Consider the following 24370-nt stretch of genomic DNA (forward strand, 5'->3'; position numbering starts at 1 on the left):
GTTGGACCGAAGGGCCTGTTTCCACGCTGTAAGTCTATTTAGCAAGCAGAACCAAGGATGCCAAATATTTTATAAAATGCTTAAGGGATTGGACAGGCTAGATGCAGGAAAAATGTTCCCAATGTTGGGGGAGTCCAGAACCTGGGGCCACAGTTTAAGAATAAGGGGGAGGCCATTTAGGACTGAGATGAGGAAAAACTTCTTCACCCAGAGAGTTGTGAATCTCTGGAATTCTCGGCCGCAGAAGGCAGTGGAGGCCAATTCACTGGATGTTTTGGCCAGCGATCTCCGCACACCAAACACTACCCTACGCACACGAGGGACAATTTACAATTAGACAATAGACAATAGGTGCAGGAGGAGGCCATTCGGCCCTTCGAGCCAGCACCGCCATTCAATGTGATCATGGCTGATCATTCTCAATCAGTACCCCGTTCCTGCCTTCTCCCCATACCCCCTGACTCCGCTATCCTTAAGAGCTCTATCCAGCTCTCTCTTGAATGCATTCAGAGAATTGGCCTCCACTGCCTTCTGAGGCAGAGAATTCCACAGATTCACAACTCTCTGACTGAAAAAGTTTTTCCTCATCTCAGTTCTAAATGGCCGACCCCTTATTCTTAAACTGTGGCCCCTTGTTCTAGACTCCCCCAACATTGGGAACATGTTTCCTGCCTCTAACGTGTCCAACCCCTTAATAATCTTATACGTTTCGATAAGATCTCCTCTCGTCCTTCTAAATTCCAGTGTATACAAGCCTAGTCGCACCAGTCTTTCAACATATGATAGTACCGCCATTCTGGGAATTAACCTAGTATTCCGGGAATTAACCTAGTATTCCGGGAATTAACCTAGTATTCCGGGAATTAACCTAGTGTTCCGGGAATTAACCTATGGTTAAGGCACAGGTACATGGATAGGACGGATTTGGGGGGATGTGGGCCAAACGCAGGCAGGTGGGACGAGTGTAGTTGGGACATGTTGGCCGGTGTGGGCGAGTTGGGCCAGAGGGCCTGTTTCCACACTATCAGTCTAAGAGTTGTGACAGTGCACATGAGATTGATTAGAATGTTAAATATTTTGTTAGTCGAGTGCAGGCTTGCTTCCTGCAGAACGATCTGTTCCATCTCAGTATCACGAATAGCTGGAGTAACCCAGCGGGCCAGGCAGCATCTCAGGAGAGAAATGGGTGACGTTTCGGGTCGAGACCCTTCTTCAGACTGATGTCAGGGGAGGGGTCGGGACAAAGAAAGGATATAGTTGGGGACAGGAAGACAGTGGGAGAACTGGGAAGGTGGGGGGGGGGGGGGGGGGGGGGGAAAGAGGGACAGAGGAACTATCTAAAGTTGGAGAAGTCAATGTTCATACCGCTGGGCTGCAAGCTGCCCAAGCGAAATATGAGGTGCTGTCCCTCCAATTTGCGGTCGGCCTCACTATGGCAATTCTCTGAATGCATTCAAGAGAGAGAGCGAGATAGAGCTCTTAAGGATAGCGGAGTCAGGGGGTACGGGGAGAAGGCAGGAACGGGGTACTGATTGAGAATGATCAGCCATGATCACATTGAATGGCGGTGCTGGCTCGAAGGGGCCGAATGGCCTCCTGCACCTATTGTCTATTGACACTGGAGGAGGCCCATGACAGAAAGGTCAGACTGGGAGTGGGAGTTGAAGTGCTCAGCCACCGGGAGATCAGGTTGGCCACAAAAGGTAGTTGAGCCAGTTCATTGGCTATATTTAAGAGGGAGTTAGATGTGGCCCTTGTGGCTAAAGGGATCAGGGGGTATGGAGAGAAGGCAGGTACAGGTTACTGAGCTGGATGATCAGCCATGATCATATTGAATGGCGGTGCGTACAAGCTCGAAGGGCCGAATGGCCTACTCCTGCACCTATTTTCTATGTTTCTATGTTAAGGCTCCATCTCAGTGACTCTTTCCCTGTATTGGGGGCCTGCTTCATCCATTGCCTGTTAGCTTTTGTGTGGGAAAGAACTGCAGACGCCGGGTTAGACAGAAAATGCCGCAGCAACTGAGCGGGACAGGCAGCATCTCTGGAGAGAAGGAACGGGTGACGTTTCGGGTCTGACGGAGGATCTCGACCAGAAGAAACGTCACCCATTCCTTCTCTCCAGAGATGCTGCCTGACCCGCTGAGTTACTCCAGCATTTTGTGCCTGGTAGCTTTTGTGAAGTTTTCTCTGTACTGTGTGTACTTGTGAAGCTGCTATCTCTCCAAGCTGACGGCCAGCTTACCGACATCCTGTTTGTGTCGCAACACAGCGATTGCACAAGCATTCACGTTTCTGCAAAGGAAAGAACTGCAGCTGCCGGTTTGAATCGAAGGCGGGCACACAATGCTGGGGTAACTCAGCGGGTCAGGCAGCATCTCGGGAGGGAAGGAACGGGTGAGGTTTCGGGTCAAGGTCCTTCTTCAAACCTATTCCTTCTCTCCAGAGAGTTGCGAATCTGTGGGATTCCCTGCCACAGAAGGCAGTGGAGGCCAAATTCACTGGATGTTTTCAAGAGAGAGTTACATTTAGCTCTTTGAGCTAACGAAATCAAGGGAAATGGGGAGACAGCAGGAACGGGGGTACTGATTGTGGATGATCAGCCATGATCACATTGCATGGCAGTGCAGGCTCGAAAGGCCGAATGGCCTACTCCTCCTGCACCTATTGTCTATGTTTCTACATTTTATCTCTGCTTTGTTGTTACCTTCTCCCACCCAACAATCTTCCATTCTACATTTTCCTTGATCCTCATTCCCTTTGTCCTGTTTTCACACCTTACACTTCCTAATCTCTCTCTCTCTCTCTCTCTCTCTCTCCATTTTTCTCTCTCCCTCTCTTTGTCTATGTTTTTCTCTCTCTCTCTCTCTCTCTCTCTCTCTCTCTCTCTCTCTCTCTCTCTCTCTCTCTCTCTCTCTCTCTCTCTCTCTCTCTCTCTCTCTCTCTCTCTCTCTCTCTCTTCCTCTTCTCCCTCTTCTCCCTCTTCTCTCCCCTCCCCCTCCCTTCCCCCCCCCCAACCCCCCGACATCAGTCTGAAGAAGGGTCTTGACCCCAAACGTCGCCCATTCTATCTCCCCACAGATGCTGCCTGAGTTAGTCGAGCATTTTGTGTCTTTGTTCAACCTCCCCCTGTTCCCTGTGAAGTTAGCCAACATCAGCGGAAGTCAGAAGACAAAAAAAGTGAAATCCAGCCACCGTTTATTTATAAATCAGAGGGGGGATTCAAAATAACCGGGAACTGGTTAGAGAATCGGCAAAAACCAAACCAGGACTTTTAAACATTTGAACAGAAACAGGGTGAGAATGCTCTCTCGTGCCTGGGAGCAGCCTTGTTCGTTAGGAAAACAGAGGCCCTTGTATCTTAACGGGCATTTTTAACTCCGGCCTGACCTGTTCAAACAGAGACTGACCCATGCTTCGAATGCCCATACCCACAGCAGGGTGTAGGGAAAAAAACCTGCAGATGCTGGTTAAAATCGAAGGTGGACACACAATGCTGGAGGAACTCAGCGGGTCAGGCAGCATCTCGGGAGAGAGGGAATGGATGACGTTTCGGGCTCCACCCAAAACGTCACCCATTCCTTCTCTCCAGAGTTGTGAATCTGTGGAATTCTCTGCCACAGAGGGCAGTGGAGGCCAGATTCACTGGATGTTTTCAAGAGAGAGTTGGATATATAGCTCTTAGGGCTAACGAAATCAAGGGATATGGGGAGAAAGCAGGGTCTCGACCCGAAACGTCACCCATTCCTTCTCTCCCAAGATGCTGCCTGACCCACTGAGTTACTCCAGCATTGTGTGTCTACCATTCCACAGCAAGGTTGTGCCTCAAAGGGGGAGGGGTGAGGAGTGAGGGGGGGGGGGAAGGTTTGGTCCTCATGTGTTAAAACGAAACAGAAAAACACACACACACACACACACACATTTGCCAGGGGCTTGACGGTACCAAGATTGGAAGAGTATTGGCACTTCAAAAAAACACTCCCTGCTCAGGGCACAGCGCGAGTGAAACACACAGTAAAGGAAACGTCCTTCTAAGTCGGTATGTCAGACAATCAGGTGAAGAGATTAGTGCATCGAGGAGGTGGAGTCTCGACCTGAAAACATATAACATATAACACATGATGAGAAGGAGGAACGGACTACTAATTGTGAATGATCAGCCATGATCACATTGAATCGGCTCGAAGGGCCGAATGGCCTACTCCTACACCTATTGTCTATGAGCGTTTGTGGGCACTGGGCCTGTACTCGCTGGAGTTTAGAAGGATGAGGGGGGACCTCATTGAAACGTTACCGAATAGTGAGCGGCCTGGATAGAGTGGATGTGGAGAGGATGTTTCCACTAGTGGGAGAGTCTAGGACCAGAGGGCACAGCCTCAGAATTAAAGGACGTTCCTTTTAGGAAGGAGACGAGGAGGAGATTTCATTAGTCAGAGGGTGGTGAATCTGTGGGATTCTTTGCCACAGACGGCAGTGGAGGCCACAAGTCAGTGGGTATTTTTAAGGCAGAGATGGACAGATTGTTGTGTACGAAGAAGGGTCTCGACCCGAAATGTCACCTATTCTTTTTCTCCAGAGATGCTGTGTTACTCCAGCTGTTTGTGTCTACTATAGATAGATTCTTGATTAGGACGGGTGTCAGGGGTTATGGGGAGAAGGCAGGAGAATGGGGTTAGGAGGGAGAGATGGATTAGCCATGATTGCATGGCGGAGTGGCCTCGATGGGCCGAATGGCCTAATTCTGCTCCTATCACAAGACCCCATGAAAACAAAATTGCAGACAATTCAGGTTCACACTAAACACCATGAAATCATGAGAGGAATAGATCGGGTAGACGCACAGAGTATCTTGTCCCATAGTAGGGGAATCGAGGACCAGAGGACACAGGTTCAAGGTGAAAGGGGGAAAGATTTAATAGGAACCTGAGGGGTAACTTTTTCCACACAGAGGGTGGTGGGTGTGTGGAACATAGGAGGTAGGTAGACACAAAATGCTGGAGTAACTCAGCGGGTCAGGCAGCATCTGTGGAGAACATGGATAGGTAATGTTTCACAGAGTGCTGGAGTAACTCAGCGGGTCAGGCAGCATCTCTGGAGGGAAGGAATGGGTGACGTTTAGGGTCTCGACCCGAAACACCACCCATTCCTTCTCTCCAGAGATGCTGCCTGTCCTGTCCGGCTGAGTTACTCCAGCATTTTGTGTCTGCCTTCGATTTAAACCAGCGTCTGCAGTTTTCGTTTCCTGAACACAGGAGGTAGTTGAGGCTGGGACTATTGGGGTGTCTAGACAGGTACAGGTTTGGAGGGATATGAGCCAAACCTAGGCAGGTGGGACTAGTGGAGATGGGGCATATTGGCCGGCGTGGGCAAGTAGGGTCGAAGGGCCTGTTTCCACACTGTATCACTCTATGAAGTCAGTGTCTATTCTCCCTCCCCCCAGCATGACATTCTTTCACCAGGTCTGGATATAATTATAACAAACAGAGCTAGGAGGCAGAGGGACACTAATATTTCTGGTTGTTGACCTTAAAGTTCTGGTGAACCGAGATATTAACACCTTCCCCTGCCTAACATGCCGAGTATTACCACCAGTAGAAACAAAGAACTACAGATGCTAGTTTATAACAAAGACACAGAGTGCTGGAGTAACTCAGCGGGTCAGGCAGCATCTGTGGAGAACATGGATAGGTGACGCTTTGAGACCGGGGTCTGAAGGGCACCGACCCGAAACGTCACCCATTCCTTCTCTCCAGAGATGCTGCCTGACCCGCTGAGTTACTCCAGCACTCTGTGAAACGTCACCTATCCATGTTCTCCACAGATGCTGCCTGACCCGCTGAGTTACTCCAGCACTCTGTGAAACGTCACCTATCCATGTTCTCCACAGATGCTGTCTGAGCCGCTGAGTTACTCCAGCACTTTGAGTCTACCTTCGGTGCAAAGAATCAGTTTGTTTTTTTCCGCTGACAGGATTAGCCAGTCCCAGGGGGGGTTGGCAGGTCGGTATTCTTAATTGCAGAGGGCAAGAGAAAACATCTGCCTTCCCGAGGCTCATCAGCAAGTTGGAAGAGGAGTGGGGGAGGGTGTCGGCAACCGTGAGCATGGAAAAGCGTACCGGGGGGAGAAACAATGAACAGCAGACGCTGGCTTACAACAGCATCTAAGGAGCAGTTAGACAGGTAGACACAAAGTGCTGGAGTAACTCAGCGGGTCAGGCAGCATCTCTGGAGAGAAGGAATGGGTGACGTTTCGGGTCGAGACCCTTCTCCAGACTGATGTCAGGGGAGGGGGCGGGACAGAGATAGAATGTAGTCGGAGACAGGAAGACTGGTGGGAGAACTGGGAAGGGGGGGGGGGGAATAGAGAGGGAAAGCAGGGACTATCTGAAGTTAGAGAAGTCAATGTTGATACCGCTGGGCTGTAAGCTGCCCAAGCAAAATATGAGGTGCTGTTCCTCCAATTTGCGCTGGGCCTCACTATGGCACTGGAGGAGGCCGGCAGAAAGGTAAAACAGTTAGACGGGTACATGGATAGGACAGGTTTGGAGGGATATGAACCAAACGTAGGCAGGTGAGGCTAGTGTAGCTGGGACATGTTGGGCGGCTTGGGCAGGTCGGGTCGAAGGGCCTGTTTCCACGCTGTGTCACTCTGTGACTCTAAGACACACTGCCAAAGTAGCTCAGAGGGCCAGGCAGCACATGCCAGGTGCAGGAGGAGGCCATTCGGCCTTTCGAGCCAGCACTGCCATTCAATGTGATCATGGCTGATCATTCTCAAACAATACCCCGTTCCTGCCCTCTCCCCATACCCCCTGACTCCGCTATCCTTAAGAGCTCTATCCAGCTCTCTCTTGAATGCATTCAGAGAATTGGCCTCCACTGCCTTCTGAGGCAGAGAATTCCACAGATGTGAAAAAGTTTCTCATCATCTCAGTTCTAAATGGCCGACCTCTTATTCTTAAACTGTGGCCCCTTGTTCTGGACTCCCCCAACATTGGGAACATGTTTCCTGCCTCTAACGTGTCCAACCCCTTAATAATCTTATACGTTTCGATAAGATCTCCTCTCATCCTTCTAAATTCCAGCCTAGTTGCTCCAGTCTTTCAACATATGATAGTCCCGCCATTCCTGGAATTAACCTAGTAAACCTACGCTGCACGCCCTCAATAGCAAGAATATCCTTCCTCAAATTTGGAGACCAAAACTGCACACAGTACTCCAGGTGCGGTCTCACTAGGGCCCTGTACAACTGCAGAAGGACCTCTTTGCTCCTATACTCAACTCCTCTTGTGATGAAGGCCAACATTCCATTGGCTTTCTTTACTGCTTCACTGATTGTCTGGAGAGAGGGAATGGGTGGCATCTTGGGTCCAGACCCTTCTTCAGACCTGGAATAGTTAGTCAGTCTGAAGAAGGGTCTCGACCCGAAACGTCACCCATCCCTTCTCTCCAGAGATGTTGCCTGTCCCGCTGAGTTACTCCTGCCTTTTGTGTCTATCTCTGGAGAGAAGGAATGGGCGACGTTTTGGGTCGAGACCCCTCTTCCGACTGAGAGGGAGACTAGAGATATGGATGGATAAGGTGTGAAAACAACAGATAAATAGCAGACGATGAGAAGGAAACTAGAATGGTTCACTGTTGGCTGAGGGGAAAGTGACAACAAGGCAGACAATCAGTGATGTTTAATCAGGGGGGCAGTAGAACTGGTCAGAGAACTAGGACTGGGGAGGGATGGAGAGAGAGGGAAAGCAAGGACTATCTGAAGTTAGAGAAGTCAATGTTCATCCCGCTGGGGTGTAAGCTGCCCGAGCAAAATATGAGGTGCTGTTCCTCCAATTTGCGCTGGGCCTCACTCTGAGAATGGAAGAGGCCCAGGACAGAAAGATCAGCGTGGGAGTGGGAGGGGAATAGTTTGGCAACCGGGAAATCGCAGAGGCCTAGGGGGCTGAGCGGAGGTGTTCAGCGAAACGATCGGCGAGCTGGGAGAGTTGGTCACAAGTGATAGGAGCAGAATTAGGCCATTCGGCCTGTCAAGTCTACTCCGCCATTCAATCATGGCTGATCTATCTCTCCCTCCTAACCCCATTCTCCTGCCTTCTCCCCATAACCCCGGACACCCGCACTGATCAAGAATCTGTCCATCTCTGCCTTAAAAATATCCACTGACTTGTGGCCTCCACAGCCGTCTGTGGCAAAGAATCCCACAGATTCACCACCCTCTGACTAAAGAAATTCCTCCTCATCTCCTTCCGAAAGGAACGTCCTTTAATTCTAAGGCTGTGCCCTCTGGTCCTAGACTCTCCCACTAGTGGAAACATCCTCTCCACATCCACTCTATCCAAACAAAATCAAGGGGTATGGGGAGAAAGCAGGAACGGGGTAGTGATTGTGGATGATCAGCCATGATCATATTGAATGGCGGTGCTGGCTCGAAGGGCCGAATGGCCTCCTCCTGCCCCTATTTTCTACGTGTCTACAAGCCTTTCACTATTCGGTAAGTTTCAATGAGTCAGGAGGTCAGGTGCAGACTATGGAGGGGAGGGAAGGGGGGTGAGAGATACATTGGAGACTGTGTGTGCAGCAAGGGTTTGGGTTGTACGCTACTACCTCCAGTAACAGCCCCAACGTCCCCGTCCCCCCAGTATAAGGGGGGCATGCACGCACCCCACTGCGAGCAGGGACCCACCTACCCATGGACAACCGACCCACGCACCCCTCTCCTCCCGCGCAGAGGACATTACACCCACTGCCGCCAACTCACGGGTGCTCAAGACCCAGGGGAACCTCCGACCTTGGCGGCCCCGGCAACCTTTCCCCCAAACCCCCTCCCTTGGACCTTTGGCGACCGACCCACAGACCCTCAACAGCACCCATGGGCGACGGCAGGGCCCTTGGACTCTATCGGCCCATGGACCCCACCCACCCATGGACCCCACCCACCCATGGACCCCATCGACCCATGGACCCCACCCACCCATGGACCCCATCTACCCATGGACCCCACCCACCCATGGACCCCACCCACCCATGGACCCCATCTACCCATGGACCCCATCGACCCATGGACCCCATCGACCCATGGACCCCATCGACCCATGGACCCCATCTACCCATGGACCCCATCTACCCATGGACCCCACCTACCCATGGACCCCATCTACCCATGGACCCCATCTACCCATGGACCCCACCCACCCATGGACCCCATCCACCCATGGACCCCACCCACCCATGGACCCCATCTACCCATGGACCCCATCGACCCATGGACCCCATCGACCCATGGACCCCATCGACCCATGGACCCCATCTACCCATGGACCCCATCTACCCATGGACCCCATCGACCCATGGACCCCACCTACCCATGGACCCCACCTACCCATGGACCCCACCCACCCATGGACCCCACCCACCCATGGACCCCACCTACCCATGGACCCCACCCACCCATGGACCCCATCGACCCATGGACCCCACCTACCCATGGACCCCATCTACCCATGGACCCCATCTACCCATGGACCCCACCCACCCATGGACCCCATCTACCCATGGACCCCATTGACCCATGGACCCCACCCACCCATGGACCCCATCTACCCATGGACCCCATCTACCCATGGACCCCACCCACCCATGGACCCCATTGACCCATGGACCCCACCCACCCATGGACCCCATCTACCCATGGACCCCATCTACCCATGGACCCCACCCACCCATGGACCCCATCTACCCATGGACCCCACCCACCCATGGACCCCATCTACCCATGGACCCCATCCACCCATGGACCCCATCTACCCATGGACCCCATTGACCCATGGACCCCACCCACCCATGGACCCCATCTACCCATGGACCCCACCCACCCATGGACCCCACCCACCCATGGACCCCATTGACCCATGGACCCCACCCACCCATGGACCCCATCTACCCATGGACCCCACCCACCCATGGACCCCACCCACCCATGGACCCCACCCATGGACCATCGACCCATGGACTATCGACCCATGGACTACCCACCCATGGACTATCAACCCATGGACTCTATTTACCTAAGTACCTCAGCAACCTACATGGACCTCAGCAGCACCAGTGGGCGACAGCAGCACCCGTGGGCGACAGCAGCACCCGTGGATCTCCGCAGCCCAAAGCCCTTCCCAAAATAACGCTGACACGATAACCAACACAGGAGCACAAGCAAGGACGGAGGGTGGGAACAACTCACCTCAAACTCAGTCGAAGCAGCCGACTACTGTTCCTCCCGCAACGAGCTCAGACAGTTTCTCAGGAGCAGAAGGTTGGCCTGGAGGGAGGGCAGGTGGAGAGAAAGAACGCACACAGAAATGTACACGTCTGACTCATATGTTTTGGTCTTGCCCACTTTGGGAAAAACATTGGAAATAAATTTTTGATACTATTTCTGTAGTTTTAGGTATTGATTTACAACCTCATCCTATATCACTGCAATTTCTGGGCTACCAATGTTAGATTCTATTCATCTGTCCCTTTCAGCCCGTCGGTTGATTGCTTTTACTACATTCATTGCCAGTAGATCTTTTTTATTTAAATGGAAAGACTCTAATCCTTCCACCACGCTCCATTGGTATTCTGAAACGATATCATGTTTAAATTTAGAAAAAATCAGCAGTGATATTGTTGAACCCTCGATTAAATTTGATATGACTTGGGGAACCTTTATTCAATATTTTCACACAATATAGGTTGTTCCCTCTCCAGCCGTTATAATAATTTTTTACCTTTATTTGGTGGAACAGATTTAACGACAAACAGGGGTCTAAACTGTTGACATTTTATATCTTTTTTTGCAGCCCAGATTCTATTTTGTTTTTTAAAAAAATTGTTTGCTTATTTTAGTTTAGGGGGGGTAAATATTTTTTTTTCTTTTTATCTTTTAAAAAAAATATATATACAAGTTCTCTTTTAACCTTTTATCTATAATTACATAGAGACTGGGAGGTCTATACCCTATCGATTTATTCACAGAATGCTGGAGTAACTCAGCAGGTCAGGCAGCATCTCGGGAGAGAAGGAATGGGTGACATTTCGGGTCGAGACCCTTCTTCAGACTGATGTCAGGGGGGCGGGACAAAGGAAGGATATCGGTGGAGACAGGAAGATAGAGGGAGAACTGGGAAGGGAGGGGAAGAGAGGGACAGAGGAACTATCTAAAGTTGATCTATCTAAAGTTGAACTTTCTAAACTATCTCAACCTATATCCTTCCTTTGTCCCGCCCCCCTGACATCAGTCTGAAGAAGGGTCTCGACCCGAAACGTCACCCATTCCCTCTCCCCCGAGATGCTGCCTGACCTGCTGAGTTACTCCAGCATTTTGTGAATAAATCGATTTGTACCAGCATCTGCAGTTATTTTCTTATAGGTCTATACCCTATATGTATTTTGAAACTGGATTTATATTAAGGCTACATTTGTTGTTAATGTAATCCTGATCCCTATGTATCAATATCACTGTTATATTTATTATTTTTTGAAAATTAATAAAAAGATTTGAAAAGAAAGAAAGAAATGTACACGAGCTGGAGTTTTCAGAACAAACACCAGTTATACATCCTGCAGGCACATTATACTTTTTCGTCAAGGGCTGGGCATGAGTCCAATCGCTGGAAACATTTGCACGCCATAGATGGAGGCGGGAGAGAGCAGCACGTTGGCGCAGCGGTAGAGTTGCTGCCTTACAGCGCTTTCAGCGCCGGAGACCCGGGTTCCATCCCGACTACGGGCGCCGTCTGTACGGAGTTTGTACGTTCTCCCGTATTTTCAGAGAAAACTCCCACACTCCAAAGACGTGCAGGTCTGTAGGTTAATTGGCTTTCTAGAAATATAAATCGTCCCTAGTGTGTGTGTAGGATAGTGTTAGTGTGCGAGGATCGCTGGTCGGCCCGGGCTCGGTGGGCCGAAGGGCCTGTTTCCGCACTGTATCTCTAAGCTAAACTAAACTAAACACGAAGGACAATTTTGTTATTTTTCTTCACACAGCTCCCTGGAGAACACGGAGGGACAGGCAAACGTTATGGGCCGAGACTCTTTAGAGATACAGCGCGGAAACAGGCCCTTCGGCCCGAGTCCGCGCCGCCCGGTGATCCCCGCACACTAATACTATCCCACACACACTAGGGACAATTTTTACATTTACCCAGTCAATTAACCTACATACCTGCACGTCTTTGGAGTGTGGGAGGAAACCGAAGATCTCGGAGAAAACCCACGCAGGTCACGGGGAGAACGTACAAACTCCGTACAGACGGCGCCCGTAGTCGGGATGGAACCTGAGTCTCCGGCGCTGCATTCGCTGTAAGGCGGCAACTCTATCGCTGCGCCACCGTGCCGCCCCTTCTACAGATTCATTAGTTGGCTTGCCAGCCTCGGGTAGAGCCGCTGCCTCACGGCGCCAGAGACCCGGGTTCAATCCTGACCTCGGGTGCTGCTGCCTGTACGGAGTTTGCACGTTCTCCCCCCGTGGCTTGCGTGGGTTTACTCCGGGTGCTCCGGTTTCCTGCCACTGGGGGGGTGGGAGTGATACAGAGAGCGACTATCCCCTACAATCTCAGTGCACAGGGATAGCATAGCCTCAAGGGGCTGAACGGGCACGGTTTTCTTTGCGGATGGATCTGCTCGTGTGGGCGAGGGCTCCCCCTGGTGCTTACCTTGGCATGTTTCAGCTCCAACTCCGTCATCTCGATCATGTTCTTCCGGAAGGCTGAGACCCTCCGGACTTTGAAGTCTGTGAGCTCTGCAGGTGAAACGGGAGGGGGAGAAGGGTGAGAGCGAGCGGCGGACCTCTGGCGCCCTACCTGCGTTGCACTCGCACTACGAGTCAAGTGGGTTCTCTCCGGGTGCTCCGGTTTCCTCCCACACCCCAAAGACGTGCAGGTTTGTAGGTGAACCGGCTTGGTGTCACTATAAATCGGCCTTGGTGTGCGCGTGACAGTGTACGTCATAGAGTGTGATACAACGCGGAAACAGGCCCTTTGGCCCAACTTGCCCACACCGACCAACATGCTCCATCTACACTAGTCCCACCTGCCCACACACACCAACATGCCCCATCTACACTAGTCCCACCTGCCCACACCGGCCAACATGCCCCATCTACACTAGTCCCACCTGCCCACACCGACCAACATACCCCATCTACACTAGTCCCACCTGCCCACACCGACCAACATGCCCCATCTACACTAGTCCCACCTGCCCACACTGACCAACATGCCCCATCTACACTAGTCCCACCTGCCCACACCGACCAACATGCCCCATCTACACTAGTCCCACCTGCCCGCGTTTGGTCCATTTCCCTCCACATTCTTCAACGAAGAAGTTTCATTGAAATCGGTGTTATAGACAATAGACAACAGGTGCAGGAGGAGGCCATTCGGCCCTTCGAGCCTGTACGCACCGCCATTCATTGTGATCATGGCTGATCGTCCACAATCAGTAACCCGTGCCTGCCTTCTCCCCATATCCCTTGATTCCACTAGCCCCTAGAGCTCTATCTAACTCTCTCTTAAATCCATCCAGTGAATCGGCCTCCACTGCCCACTGTGGCAGAGAATCCCACAGATTCACAACTCTCTGGGTGAAAATGTTTCTCAGTTTTAAATGGCCTCCCCTTTATTCTAAGACTGTGTGTGTGGCCCCCTGGTTCTGGACTCGCCCAACATTGGGAACATTTTATCCTGCATCTAGCCTGTCCGGTCCTTTTATAACTTGTACAGGAGCAGCACATGTACGGGCGCTCCTCGGCCTACGATAGGGGTTACGTTCCGAGCAACCCATCGCCCACAGAAAATATCGCAAGTCAAAAATGCATTGAATGCACGCGGTCACGTGGGCGTGAGCGAGCGGCCGTCCTCACTACCGGTCGCTGCCGTTTGCATTCAAGAGAGAGCTAGATAGAGCTCTTAAGGATAGCGGAGTCAGGGGGTATGGGGAGAAGGCAGGAACGGGGTACTGATTGAGAATGGTCAGCCATGATCACATTGAATGGCGGTGCGTACAGGCTCGAAGGGCCGAATGGCCTCCTCCTGCACCTGTTGTCTATTGTTTGAACCATCGCAAAGCCGGAATATTGTAAGTCAAAGCATAGCAAGGCAGGTGCAGCAGGCAGTGAAGAAAGCGAATGGTATGATGGCATTCATAGCAAGAGGATTTGAGTTTAGGAGCAGGGAGGTTCTGCTGCAGTTGTACAGGGCCTTGGTGAGACCGCACCTGGAGTATTGTGTGCAGTTTTGGTCCCCTAACCTGAGGAAAGACGTTCTTGCCTTAGAGGGAGTACAGAGAAGGTTCACCAGATTGATCCCTGGGATGGCAGGACTTACATATGAAGAAAGACTGGATAGACTGGGCTTGTATTCGCTGGAATTTAGAAGACTGAGGGGGGATCTTATAGAAACATATAAAATTCTTAAGGGGTTGGAGAGGCTAGATGCGGGAAGATTGTTCCCGATGTTGGGGGAGTTCAGAACCAGGGGTCACAGCTTAAGGATAAGGGGGAAGTCTTTTAGGACCGAGATGAGAAAATATTTCTTCACACAGAGAGTGGTGAATCTGTGGAATTCTCTGCCACAGAAGGTAGTTGAGGCCAGTTCATTGGCTATATTTAAGAGGGAGTTAGATGTGGCCCTTTTTGCTAAAGGGATCAGGGGGTATGGAGAGAAGGCAGGTACAGGTTACTGAGCTGGATGATCAGCCATGATCATATTGAATGGCGGTGCGTACAGGCTCGAAGGGCCGAATGGCCTACTCCTGCACCTATTTTCTATGTTTCTACCTGTAAACCTGCTTCTTAAATGTTGGGATAGACCCCGCCTCAACTACCTCCTCTGGCAGGCGGCGGGGCTTCGTAGGTGGGCCGCTAGTTGTACAACCTACGCAAGCAAAGGATTTCACCAAGCCTGGTCACGCGTGACGGTGGAACATTCCATGCCGTGCCCCGTTCAGCACCCATACCTTGCTTGGCTGACTCGGACAGCTTCTCGAACCTCTGGCAGGACTGCTGCTGGCTGGCCTCCGCCTGCTTCACCTCTTTGTTCTTCATGCGCGCCCGGTCCAGGGCCTTGTTGGAGTTCTCGTAGTCAGACAGGGACCGGGCCCGTCGGTACAGGAGGTCCTGCGCAACGACAAGCAACACAAACTCAACACATCGGTCCAAAAACGCCGCAGCGAGACAATAGACAATAGGTACAGGAGGAGGCCATTCGGCCCTTCGAGCCAGCACCGCCATTCAATGTGATCACGGCTGATCATTCTCAATCAATACCCCGTTCCTGCCTTCTCCCCACACCCCCTGACTCCGCTATCCTTAAGAGCTCTATCTAGCTCCTGACGGGCACCCGTGAAAGGGACCACATCACCCCGATTCTGGCCTCTCTCCGCTGGCTCCCAGTACCTTGAGGGCTGGTATCTCTCCCCACCCCCCCACGGCCACTGGACCCCTCTAGCAGACAGGGACTTCTGTCGTTGGAACCAAAGGGTGCCGGAACATCGGTGGAAAGCCTGTACTTGGATAAACTGCTCAAATTGAGGGCGTGCAGCGTAGGTTCACCAGGTTAATTCCCGGAAAGGCATAGACTGTCGTACGTTGAAAGACTGGAGCGACTAGGCTTGTATACACTGGAATTTAGAAGGATGAGAGGGGATCTTATCGAAATGTATGATTATTAAGGGTATAAGAAGATAACTGCAGATGCTGGTACAAATCGAAGGTTTTTATTCACAAAATGCTGGAGTAACTCAGCAGGTCAGGCAGCATCTCGGGAGAGAAGGAATGGGTGACGTTTCGGGTCAAGACCCTTCTTCAGATTATTAAGGGGTTGGACACGTTAGAGGCAGGAAACATGTTCTCAATGTTGGGGGACTCCAGAACCAAGGGCCACAGTTTAAAAATAAGGGGTAGGCCATTTAGAACGGAGATGAGGAAAAACATTTTCAGTCAGAGAGTTGTAAATCTGTGGAATTCTCTGCCTCAGAAGGCAGTGGAGGCCAATTCCCTGAATGCTTTCAAGAGAGAGCTAGATAGAGCTCTTAAGGATAGCGGAGTCAGGGGGTATGGGGAGAAGGCAGGAACGGGGTACTGATTGAGAATGATCAGCCATGATCACATTGAATGGCGGTGCTGGCTCGAATTGTCCTCCACTGCCTTCTGAGGCAGAGAATTCCACAGATTTACAACTCTCTGAGTTAAAATGTTTTTCCTCATCTCCATTCTACATGGCCCTTATTCTTAAACTGTGGCCCCTGGTTCTGGACTCCCCAACATTGGGAACATGTCTCCTGCCTCTAACGTGTCCAACCCCTTAACAATCTTATACGTTTCGATAAGATCCCCTCTCATCCGTCTAAATTCCAGTGTATACAAGCCTAGTCACTCCAGTCTTTCAACATACGACAGTCCCGCCATTCCGGGAATTAACCTGGTGAACCTACGCTGCACGCCCTCAATAGCAAGAATGTCCTTCCTCAAATTTGGAGACCAAAACTGCACACAGTACTCCAGGTGCGGTCTACTGTGAATAAACTTATTCATTCCTTCATTCAAAGCTTTCATCACCTTTTCTACCTGTGCTGCCACCTCCTGGAGTTATTGAGCTTGTCCTTCCATTCTTCACCATTGCAAACCCAGACTGCTCGTTGTGTACGTACGACCCTTCTCAGCCCTCTCAGTGCCTTGCACTGATTTCCATCAACTTCCATCTGCCATTGCACTGGCCATCTTACCAACCAACCATCTTGGATGGCACGGTGGCGCAGCGGGTAGAGCTGCTGCCTCACAGCGCCAGAGATCGGGGTCCGATACTGACCACGGGCGCTGTCTGTACGGAGATTGTACGTTCTCCCCGTGACCTGCGTGGGTTTTCTCGGGGTGCTCCGGTTTCCTCCCACACTCCAAAGACGTGCGGGTTTGTGGGTTAATCGGCTTCGGTAAAGCTGTGAATTGTTGTGTGTGTGTGTGTCTGTGTGCGTGTGTCTGTGTGTGTGCGTGCGTGCGTATGTGTCTGTACGTGTGCGTCTTTTTGTGTGCGTGTGTCTGTGTGTGTGTCTGTGCGTGTGCGTGTGTGTATGTGTCTGTACGTGTGCATGTGCGTGTAAGATAGTGCAAGTGCGCGGGGATCGCTGGTCGGTGCGGCGCGGGCCCGATGGGCCAAAGGGCCTGTTTCCGCGCTGTGTCGCTAAACTAAATTCCGACCCTCGAGTCTTAGCAACGACTTGATCAGTGCGGGTGTCAGGGGTTGTGGGGAAGGAGGCAGGAGAATGGGGTTAGGAGGGAGAGATAGGTCAGCCATGATTGAATGGCGGGGTAGACTTAGAGTCATAGAGTCATAGTAAACAGTGTGGAAACAGGCCCTTCGGCCCAACTCGTCCACACCGGCCAACAATGCCCCAGACTTGATGGGCCGAATGTCCTAATTCTACTCCTATAACATGACCTGATGACCTAACATGCTCTAGATAGAAACATAGAAAATAGGTGCAGGAGTAGGCCATTCGGCCCTTCGAGCCTGTACGCACCGCCATTCAATGTGATCATGGCTGATCATCCAACTCAGTGTCCCGTACCTGCCTTCTCTCCATACCCCCTGATCCCTTTAGCCACAAGGGCCACATCTAACTCCCTCTTAAATATAGCCAATGAACTGGCCTCAACTACCTTCTGTGGCAGAGAATTCCACAGATTCACCACTCTCTGTGTGAAAAAAAACGTTCTCATCTCGGTCCTAAAAGACTTCCCCCTTATCCTTAAACTGTGTGACCCCTGTTCTGGACTTCCCCAACATCGGGAACAATCTTCCCGCATCTAGCCTGCTCAACCCCTTAAGAATTTTGTACGTTTCTATAAGATCCCCCCTCAATCTACTAAATTCCAGCGAGTACAAGCCGAGTCTATCCAGTCTTTCTTCATATGAAAGTCCTGCCATCCCAGGGATCAATCTGGTGAACCTTCTCTGTACTCCCTCTATGGCAAGAATGTCTTTCCTCAGATTAGGAGACCAAAACTGTACGCAATACTCGAGGTGCGGTCTCTGTGCCCCTCTCCAGCTTGAAGTTTGAGCCTTTCCTACAGGCGGGGGTGGTTGAGGTGAGGCACCACAATGGGTCCCACTGTCACACTCACCTTGGCTGCTTGCGAGTCTCTCATGTAGTATCGTAACAAATCGGACAGCTTCAGGTCCTCATCGGATGCCACTCGGCCCTCCAGCTTCTGGAAGGAGCAACGTCTTGCATTAACGTTTCATCGAGAAACCTCACGCATTTTACTGGGGGAATGGGGGAAGAGAGAGGAGGGAGAGAGAGGGAGAGAGAGAGGGAGAGGGAGAGAGAGGGAGAGAGAGAGAGAGAGAGAGAGAGAGAGAGAGAGAGAGAGAGAGAGAGAGAGAGAGAGAGAGAGAGAGAGAGAGAGAGAGAGAGAGAGAGAGAGAGAGAGAGAGAGGGGGGGGGAGAGAGAGGGGGGGGGAGAGAGAGAGAGGGGGAGAGAGAGAGGGAGAGAGAGAGGGAGAGAGAGAGAGAGAGGAAGCGCAAGGGATGGAGAGAGTTGTAGGAAGGAACTGCAGATGCTGGTTTAAACCGAAGATCGACACAAAATGCTGGAGTAACTCAGCGGGTCAGGCAGCATCTCTGGAGAGAAGGAATGGGTGATGCTTTGGGTCCACGCCCTTTTTCAGACTTTAGTCCGAAACGTCACCCATTCCTTCTCTCCACAGATGCTGCCTGTCCCGCTGGGATACTCCAGCATTTTGTGTCTCTCTGAGGGTTGGAGAGAATTCGCTTACCCGGAGTTTTTCAAAAAGTTCGGCAAGTCTGAGCAAGTTTCTGCAAAAAGAAATGCAAACATGTGATGTTGATATCATAAGTTCATACGAGACAGGAGCAGAATTAGGCCATTCGGCCCATCGAGTCTACTCCACCATTCAATCACGGCTGATCTATCTCTCCCTCCTAACCCCATTCTCCTGCCTTCTCCCCTTAACCCCTGACACCCGCACTAATCAAGAATCTATCTATCTCTGCCTTAAATATATCCACTGACTTGTGGCCTCCACAGCCGTCTGAGGCAAAGAATCCCACAGATTCACCACCCTCTGACTGAAGAAATTCCTCCTCATCTCCTTCCTAAAGGAACGTCCTTTAATTCTGAGGCTGTGCCCTCTGGTCCTAGACTCTCCCACTAGTGGAAACATCCTCTCCACATCCGCTCCACAGAAAATATTGCAGAGTCTTATTCTACACAGTATTATTTCTGGGACTTCCACATGCACTTTAGAGCCTATGTTTTGCTGGTTTCGGTGAAGCCACAGGGGGAAGCTCCCTCTACACTGTCCCGTCACACACTCCATAAAGCCGTGGCCTGCAACCATCACTTGGGCCGGTCCACGGCCTCGCCGGCTGCCTGTCGCTTCTGCGACGAGGTCGAGACCGCGTACCATTTGTGCTTACAGTGAGAGAGGTTGCAGTCCCCGTTCGAGTATCTGAAGGGGCTGCTCCTCACGTTTTGGCTCCATTTTAGGCCCACGCTCCTGATGTTTGGGCATCCGTTACAGAGGGGGGAGGGAGGGGGTCTCCCTGTCGATCTGCTCCTGGGCCTATCCAAGATGGCCTCTCGCGGGCCCAGGCAGCGGGTAGTCGACGCCTGCACAGGGGTGGGCTACCTGCCCCTCTTCCGGGCCTTTCTACGTCCGTGCCCGCGTGTCCCCGGAGAGGGAACACGCACACGCGGTGGCCACGGGAACGCTGGAGTCCTTCCGTGAACGCTGGTCGCCCCGGGAGGTCGAACGTATCATTGACAAAGTTGGCGGAATTTTAATCTGATTGCTGTTTTGTTTGTAAATAGAATAGAGTTGTGAATCTGTGGAATTCTCTGCCTCAGAAGGCAGTGGAGGCCAATTCTCTGAATGCATTCAAGAGAGAGCTGGATAGAGCTCTTAAGGATAGCGGAGTCAGGGGGTATGGGGAGAAGGCAGGAACGGGGCACTGTAGCGCAGCGGTAGAGTTGCTGCTTTACAGCGAATGCAGTGCCGTAGACTCAGGTTCGATCCTGACTACGGGTGCTGCACTGTAAGGAGTTTGTACGTTCTCCCCGTGACCTGCGTGGGTTTTCTCCGAGATCTTCGGTTTCCTCCCACACTCCAAAGACGTACAGGTATGTAGGTTAATTGGCTGGGTAAATGTTAAAAAAAAAAATTGTCCCTAGTGGGTGTAGGATAGTGTTAATGTACGGGGATCGTTGGGCGGCACGGACTTGGTGTGCCGAAAAGGCCTGTTTCCGGCTGTATATATATGATATGATATGATATGATATGATTGAGAATGATCAGCCATGATCACATTGAATGGCGGTGCGTAGAGGCTCGAAGGGCCGAATGGCCTCCTCCTGCACCTATTGTCTATTGTCTAAACTGCCGACACGGGCAACTTTAGATTTGATCGCGTTACTACGTTGTATGTTTATTTTCGGAATAAAGTATTTGTAAAAAATAATAATAAAAAGGGCAGGGAATTGGACTTTAAAGTGCACAGGTAGTTTCAGAAGCAATGATTTTCAAGAAGCTACCATAAAATGGCATTATTGCATCCCCCAAATGCAAGATAGTCTCGCTTGAAGGGTTAAAAGAAGCATTATTCTCCTGTTGTCAATAGGGAGGAGGGAATTGCTTGCAATACCACCACTGACGCAGAGCGCCACTGTGGAGCAGAAACAAGGAACTGCAGATTGCTGGTTTACAGGAAAAGACACAAAGTGTTGGAGTAACTCAGCGGTTCGGGCAGCCATCTCTGGAGAAAATGGTTCCGGGTCAAGGCCTTTCTTCGGACATTGGCCAGACCGTGGTGCTGGGAACCAGCCAGCTGAGAAATACTTTTTAAGACCTTTCAGACGTAGAGCACGGAAACAGGCCCTTCGGCCCACCGGGTCCGCGCCGACCAGCGATCGCTGGCACTACCCTACACACACTAGGGACAATTTACAATTTGCAGAAGGCAATTAACCCACACACCCGCACGTCTTTGGAGTGTGGGAGGAAACCGGAGCGCCCGGAGAAAACCCACGCGGGTCACGGGGAGAACGTGCAAACTCTGTACAGACAGCGCCCGCGGTCAGGATGGAACCCGAGTCTCCGGCGCTGTGAGGCAGCAGCTCTACCCGCTGCGCCACCATGCCGAGCCGTAAAGCTCCCGGTGTAGCAGGAGCAAGACCTACACTACCTCCCAATGGCCTGAACCCAGAGCAGCAAGGATGTATCCCTCCCAACCCCCTTCCCCACCTGATCGCAGTGGACATTCCTTACTTGCTGAGTAGGCTGGCGTCCAGAGTTCCCAGACTGGACAAGGCGGACGAGATTGGAATGAAATCTTCAGCAACGTCTGTGGAGACAAGAGTCAGCTTTTCACACTGGTTTCGTTTGGTTTAGTTTAGAGATACAGCGCAAAGCAGACCCTTCGGCCCACCGAGTCCGCACCGGCCACCGTAACATCCAGGCTCAGGAACAGATTCTTCCCTACAGCCACCAGGCTGTTAGACACAACCATTAAACACTGAACTACATAGACTACAACTGTTATTATTGCACTATCATTGTTTGTTTGTTTTGTATGTGTACATATGTGTATATGTGTGTGAATATGTGTACGTGTGCAGATGTGTATGTATATGTGTACTTGTGTGTATATGTGTACATACGAGTATATGTGTACGTATAAGTGTACGTGTTTGAATATGTGTACGTGTGCATGTTTGTGTGTGTATTTGTGTACGTGTGTATATGTGCACGTGTGTGTATGTGTGTACATGTGCGTGTGTGTGTATGTGTACATGTGTACATGTGTGTATGTGTGTGCATGTGTATATGTGTGCGTATGCGTGTGCGTACACACACTGTTTGTGTAGGAAGGAACTGCAGATGCTGGTTTAGATTTTTTTTTAGATTTAGAGATACAGCGCAGAAACAGGCCCTTCGGCCCACCGGGTCCGTGCCGCCCAGCGATCCCCGCACACTAACACTATCCTACACCCACTAGGGACATTTTTTACATTTGCCCAGCCAATTAACCTACATACCCGCACGTCTTTGGAGTGTGGGAGGAAACCGAAGATCTCGGAGAAAACCCCACGCAGGTCACGGGGAGAACGTACAAACTCCGTACAGACGGCGCCCGTAGTCAGGATTGAACCTGAGTCTCCGGCGCTGCATTCGCTGTAAGGCGGCAACTCTACCGCCGCGCCACCGAGCCGCCGAAGATAGACACAAAAAAGCTAGAGTAACTCAGCGGGTCAGGCAGCATCTGTGGAGAGAAGGAAAGGGTGACGTTTCACAGAGTGCTGGAGTAACTCAGCGGGTCAGGCAGCATCTGTGGAGAACATGGATAGGTGACGTTTCACAGAGTGCTGGAGTAACTCAGTGGGTCAGGCAGCATCTGTGGAGAACATGGATAGGTGACGTTTCACAGAGTGCTGGAGTAACTCAGCGGGTCAGGCAGCATCTGTGGAGAGAAGGAAAGGGTGACGTTTCACAGAGTGCTGGAGTAACTCAGCGGGTCAGGCAGCATCTGTGGAGAGAAGGAAAGGGTGACGTTTCAGGTTTAGACCCTTCTTCAGACTCAGGGTCTCGACCCGAAACATCACCTATTCCATTTCTCCAGAGATGCTGCCTGACCCGCTGAGTTACTCCAGCTTTTTGTGTGTGCACACACTGAACTGTTTCTTCTCGTTTATTCTATTGTTTTTCTCGTTTATTATATTGTTCACATATCGTGTTGTGCTGCTGCAAGTAAGGATCTCATTGTTCTATCCGGGGCGGATGACAATAAAACACTTGTTTCTTGATCCCTCCGTGCGTGCCAACTCACACTACACACTAGGGAACAATTTGCAATTTTTACAGAAGCCAATTAACCTACAAACCTGTATGCATTTGGAGCGTGGTAGGAAACCGGAGCAAAGCTAAGGTAATGGGGGTATGAAGTGTAGAAACCAACTGAAAGCCAGCAGATGAGACAAGGAACTACAATCGATCCAGTGGTTCATCTAGCAGTAACAGAGCTGGAGAAACCCAGCGGGTCAGGCAGGATCTGTGGAGAACATGGATAGGTGACGTTTCACAGAGTGCTGGAGTAACTCAGCGGGTCAGGCAGCATCTGTGGAGAACATGGATAGGTGACGTTTCACAGAGTGCTGGAGTAACTCAGCGGGTCGGGCAGCATCTGTGGAGAACATGGATAGGTTACGTTTCGGATCAGGACCCTTCTTCAAAAAGCCAACTAGGCCCAGGGGGATTCGCCAAAGCAGAACTTATCGTTATCAGTTTAGTTCATTGTCACGTGTACCGAGGTACAGTGAAAAGCTTTTGTTGCGTGCTACCCAGTCAGCAGGAAGGCAACACGTGATTACAATCGATCCATTTACAGTGTACAGATACATGATAAGGGAATAACGTTTAGTGCAAGGTTAAGCCAGCAAAGTCCGATCAAGGATATCATAGTTAACGTAAGAAACGTTGCTGTCGGGGTAGAGATTTAAGAGTGTGGAGCGATTGTAATATGCGATTGTAGATCTGTGTCTGTGGCTAGCACGCAAATAGTCGCTTGGTAGACACAAAATGCTGGAGTAACTCAGCGGGTCAGGCAGCATCTCGGGAGAGCAGGAATGGGTGACGTTTCGGGTCGAGACCCTTCTTCAGAGTCTGAAGAAGGGTCTCAACCCGGAACGCCACCCATTCCTTCTCTCCAGAGATGCTGCCTGACCCGCTGGGTTTCTCCAGCATTTTGTGTCTACCTTCGATTTTAACCAGCATCTGCAGTTTTTTTCCTGCACAAATAACCGCCTGGATTAGACAATAGACAATAGGTGCAGGAGGAGGCCATTCGGCCCTTCGAGCCAGCACCGCCATTCAATGTGATCATGGCTGATCATTCTCAATCAGTACCCCGTTCCTGCCTTCTCCCCATACCCCCTGATTCCGCTATCCTTAAGAGTTCTATCTAGCTCTCTCTTGAATGCATTTAGAGAATTGGCCTCCACTGCCTTCTGAGGCAGAGAATTCCACAGATTCACAACTCTCTGACTGAAAAAGTTTTTCCTCATCTCAGTTCTATATGGCCGACCCCTTATTCTTAAACTGTGTGGCCCCTGGTTCTGGACTCCCCCAACATTGGGAACATGTTTCCTGCCTCTAACGTGTCCAACCCCTTAATAATGCCTTCTGAGGCAGAGAATTCCACAGGGGGCCATCTTCAGTCTGAAGAAGGGTCTGGACCTGAAACGTCACCCATTCCTTCCCTCCAGAGATGCTGCCCGTCCCGCTGAGTTACTCCAGCATTTTGCGCCTAACC

At 51.1% G+C, this 24370-nt stretch overlaps 1 protein-coding gene across 2 annotated transcripts in view; it reads right to left on the minus strand.

Annotated features, from left to right (window-relative positions):
* Positions 1–3180: 3180 nt before the first annotated feature.
* The window catches only part of LOC144609180 (sorting nexin-32-like), a 34384-nt gene continuing 13194 nt past the window's right edge, over positions 3181–24370 (minus strand). For both annotated transcript variants that reach the window (XM_078427600.1, XM_078427599.1), the window contains 7 exons: positions 21331–21406; positions 18820–18859; positions 18165–18251; positions 15002–15161; positions 12697–12782; positions 10239–10316; positions 3181–4093 (listed from right to left, as the gene is read on the minus strand). In XM_078427600.1, the coding sequence (XP_078283726.1) occupies positions 10263–10316; positions 12697–12782; positions 15002–15161; positions 18165–18251; positions 18820–18859; positions 21331–21406 (503 nt within the window). In that variant the 3' untranslated portion in view covers positions 3181–4093; positions 10239–10262. The remainder of the gene's footprint in view (positions 4094–10238; positions 10317–12696; positions 12783–15001; positions 15162–18164; positions 18252–18819; positions 18860–21330; positions 21407–24370) is intronic.

This window comes from Rhinoraja longicauda, chromosome 34 (genome assembly GCF_053455715.1).
Source record: "Rhinoraja longicauda isolate Sanriku21f chromosome 34, sRhiLon1.1, whole genome shotgun sequence".
NCBI lineage: Eukaryota > Metazoa > Chordata > Chondrichthyes > Rajiformes > Arhynchobatidae > Rhinoraja > Rhinoraja longicauda.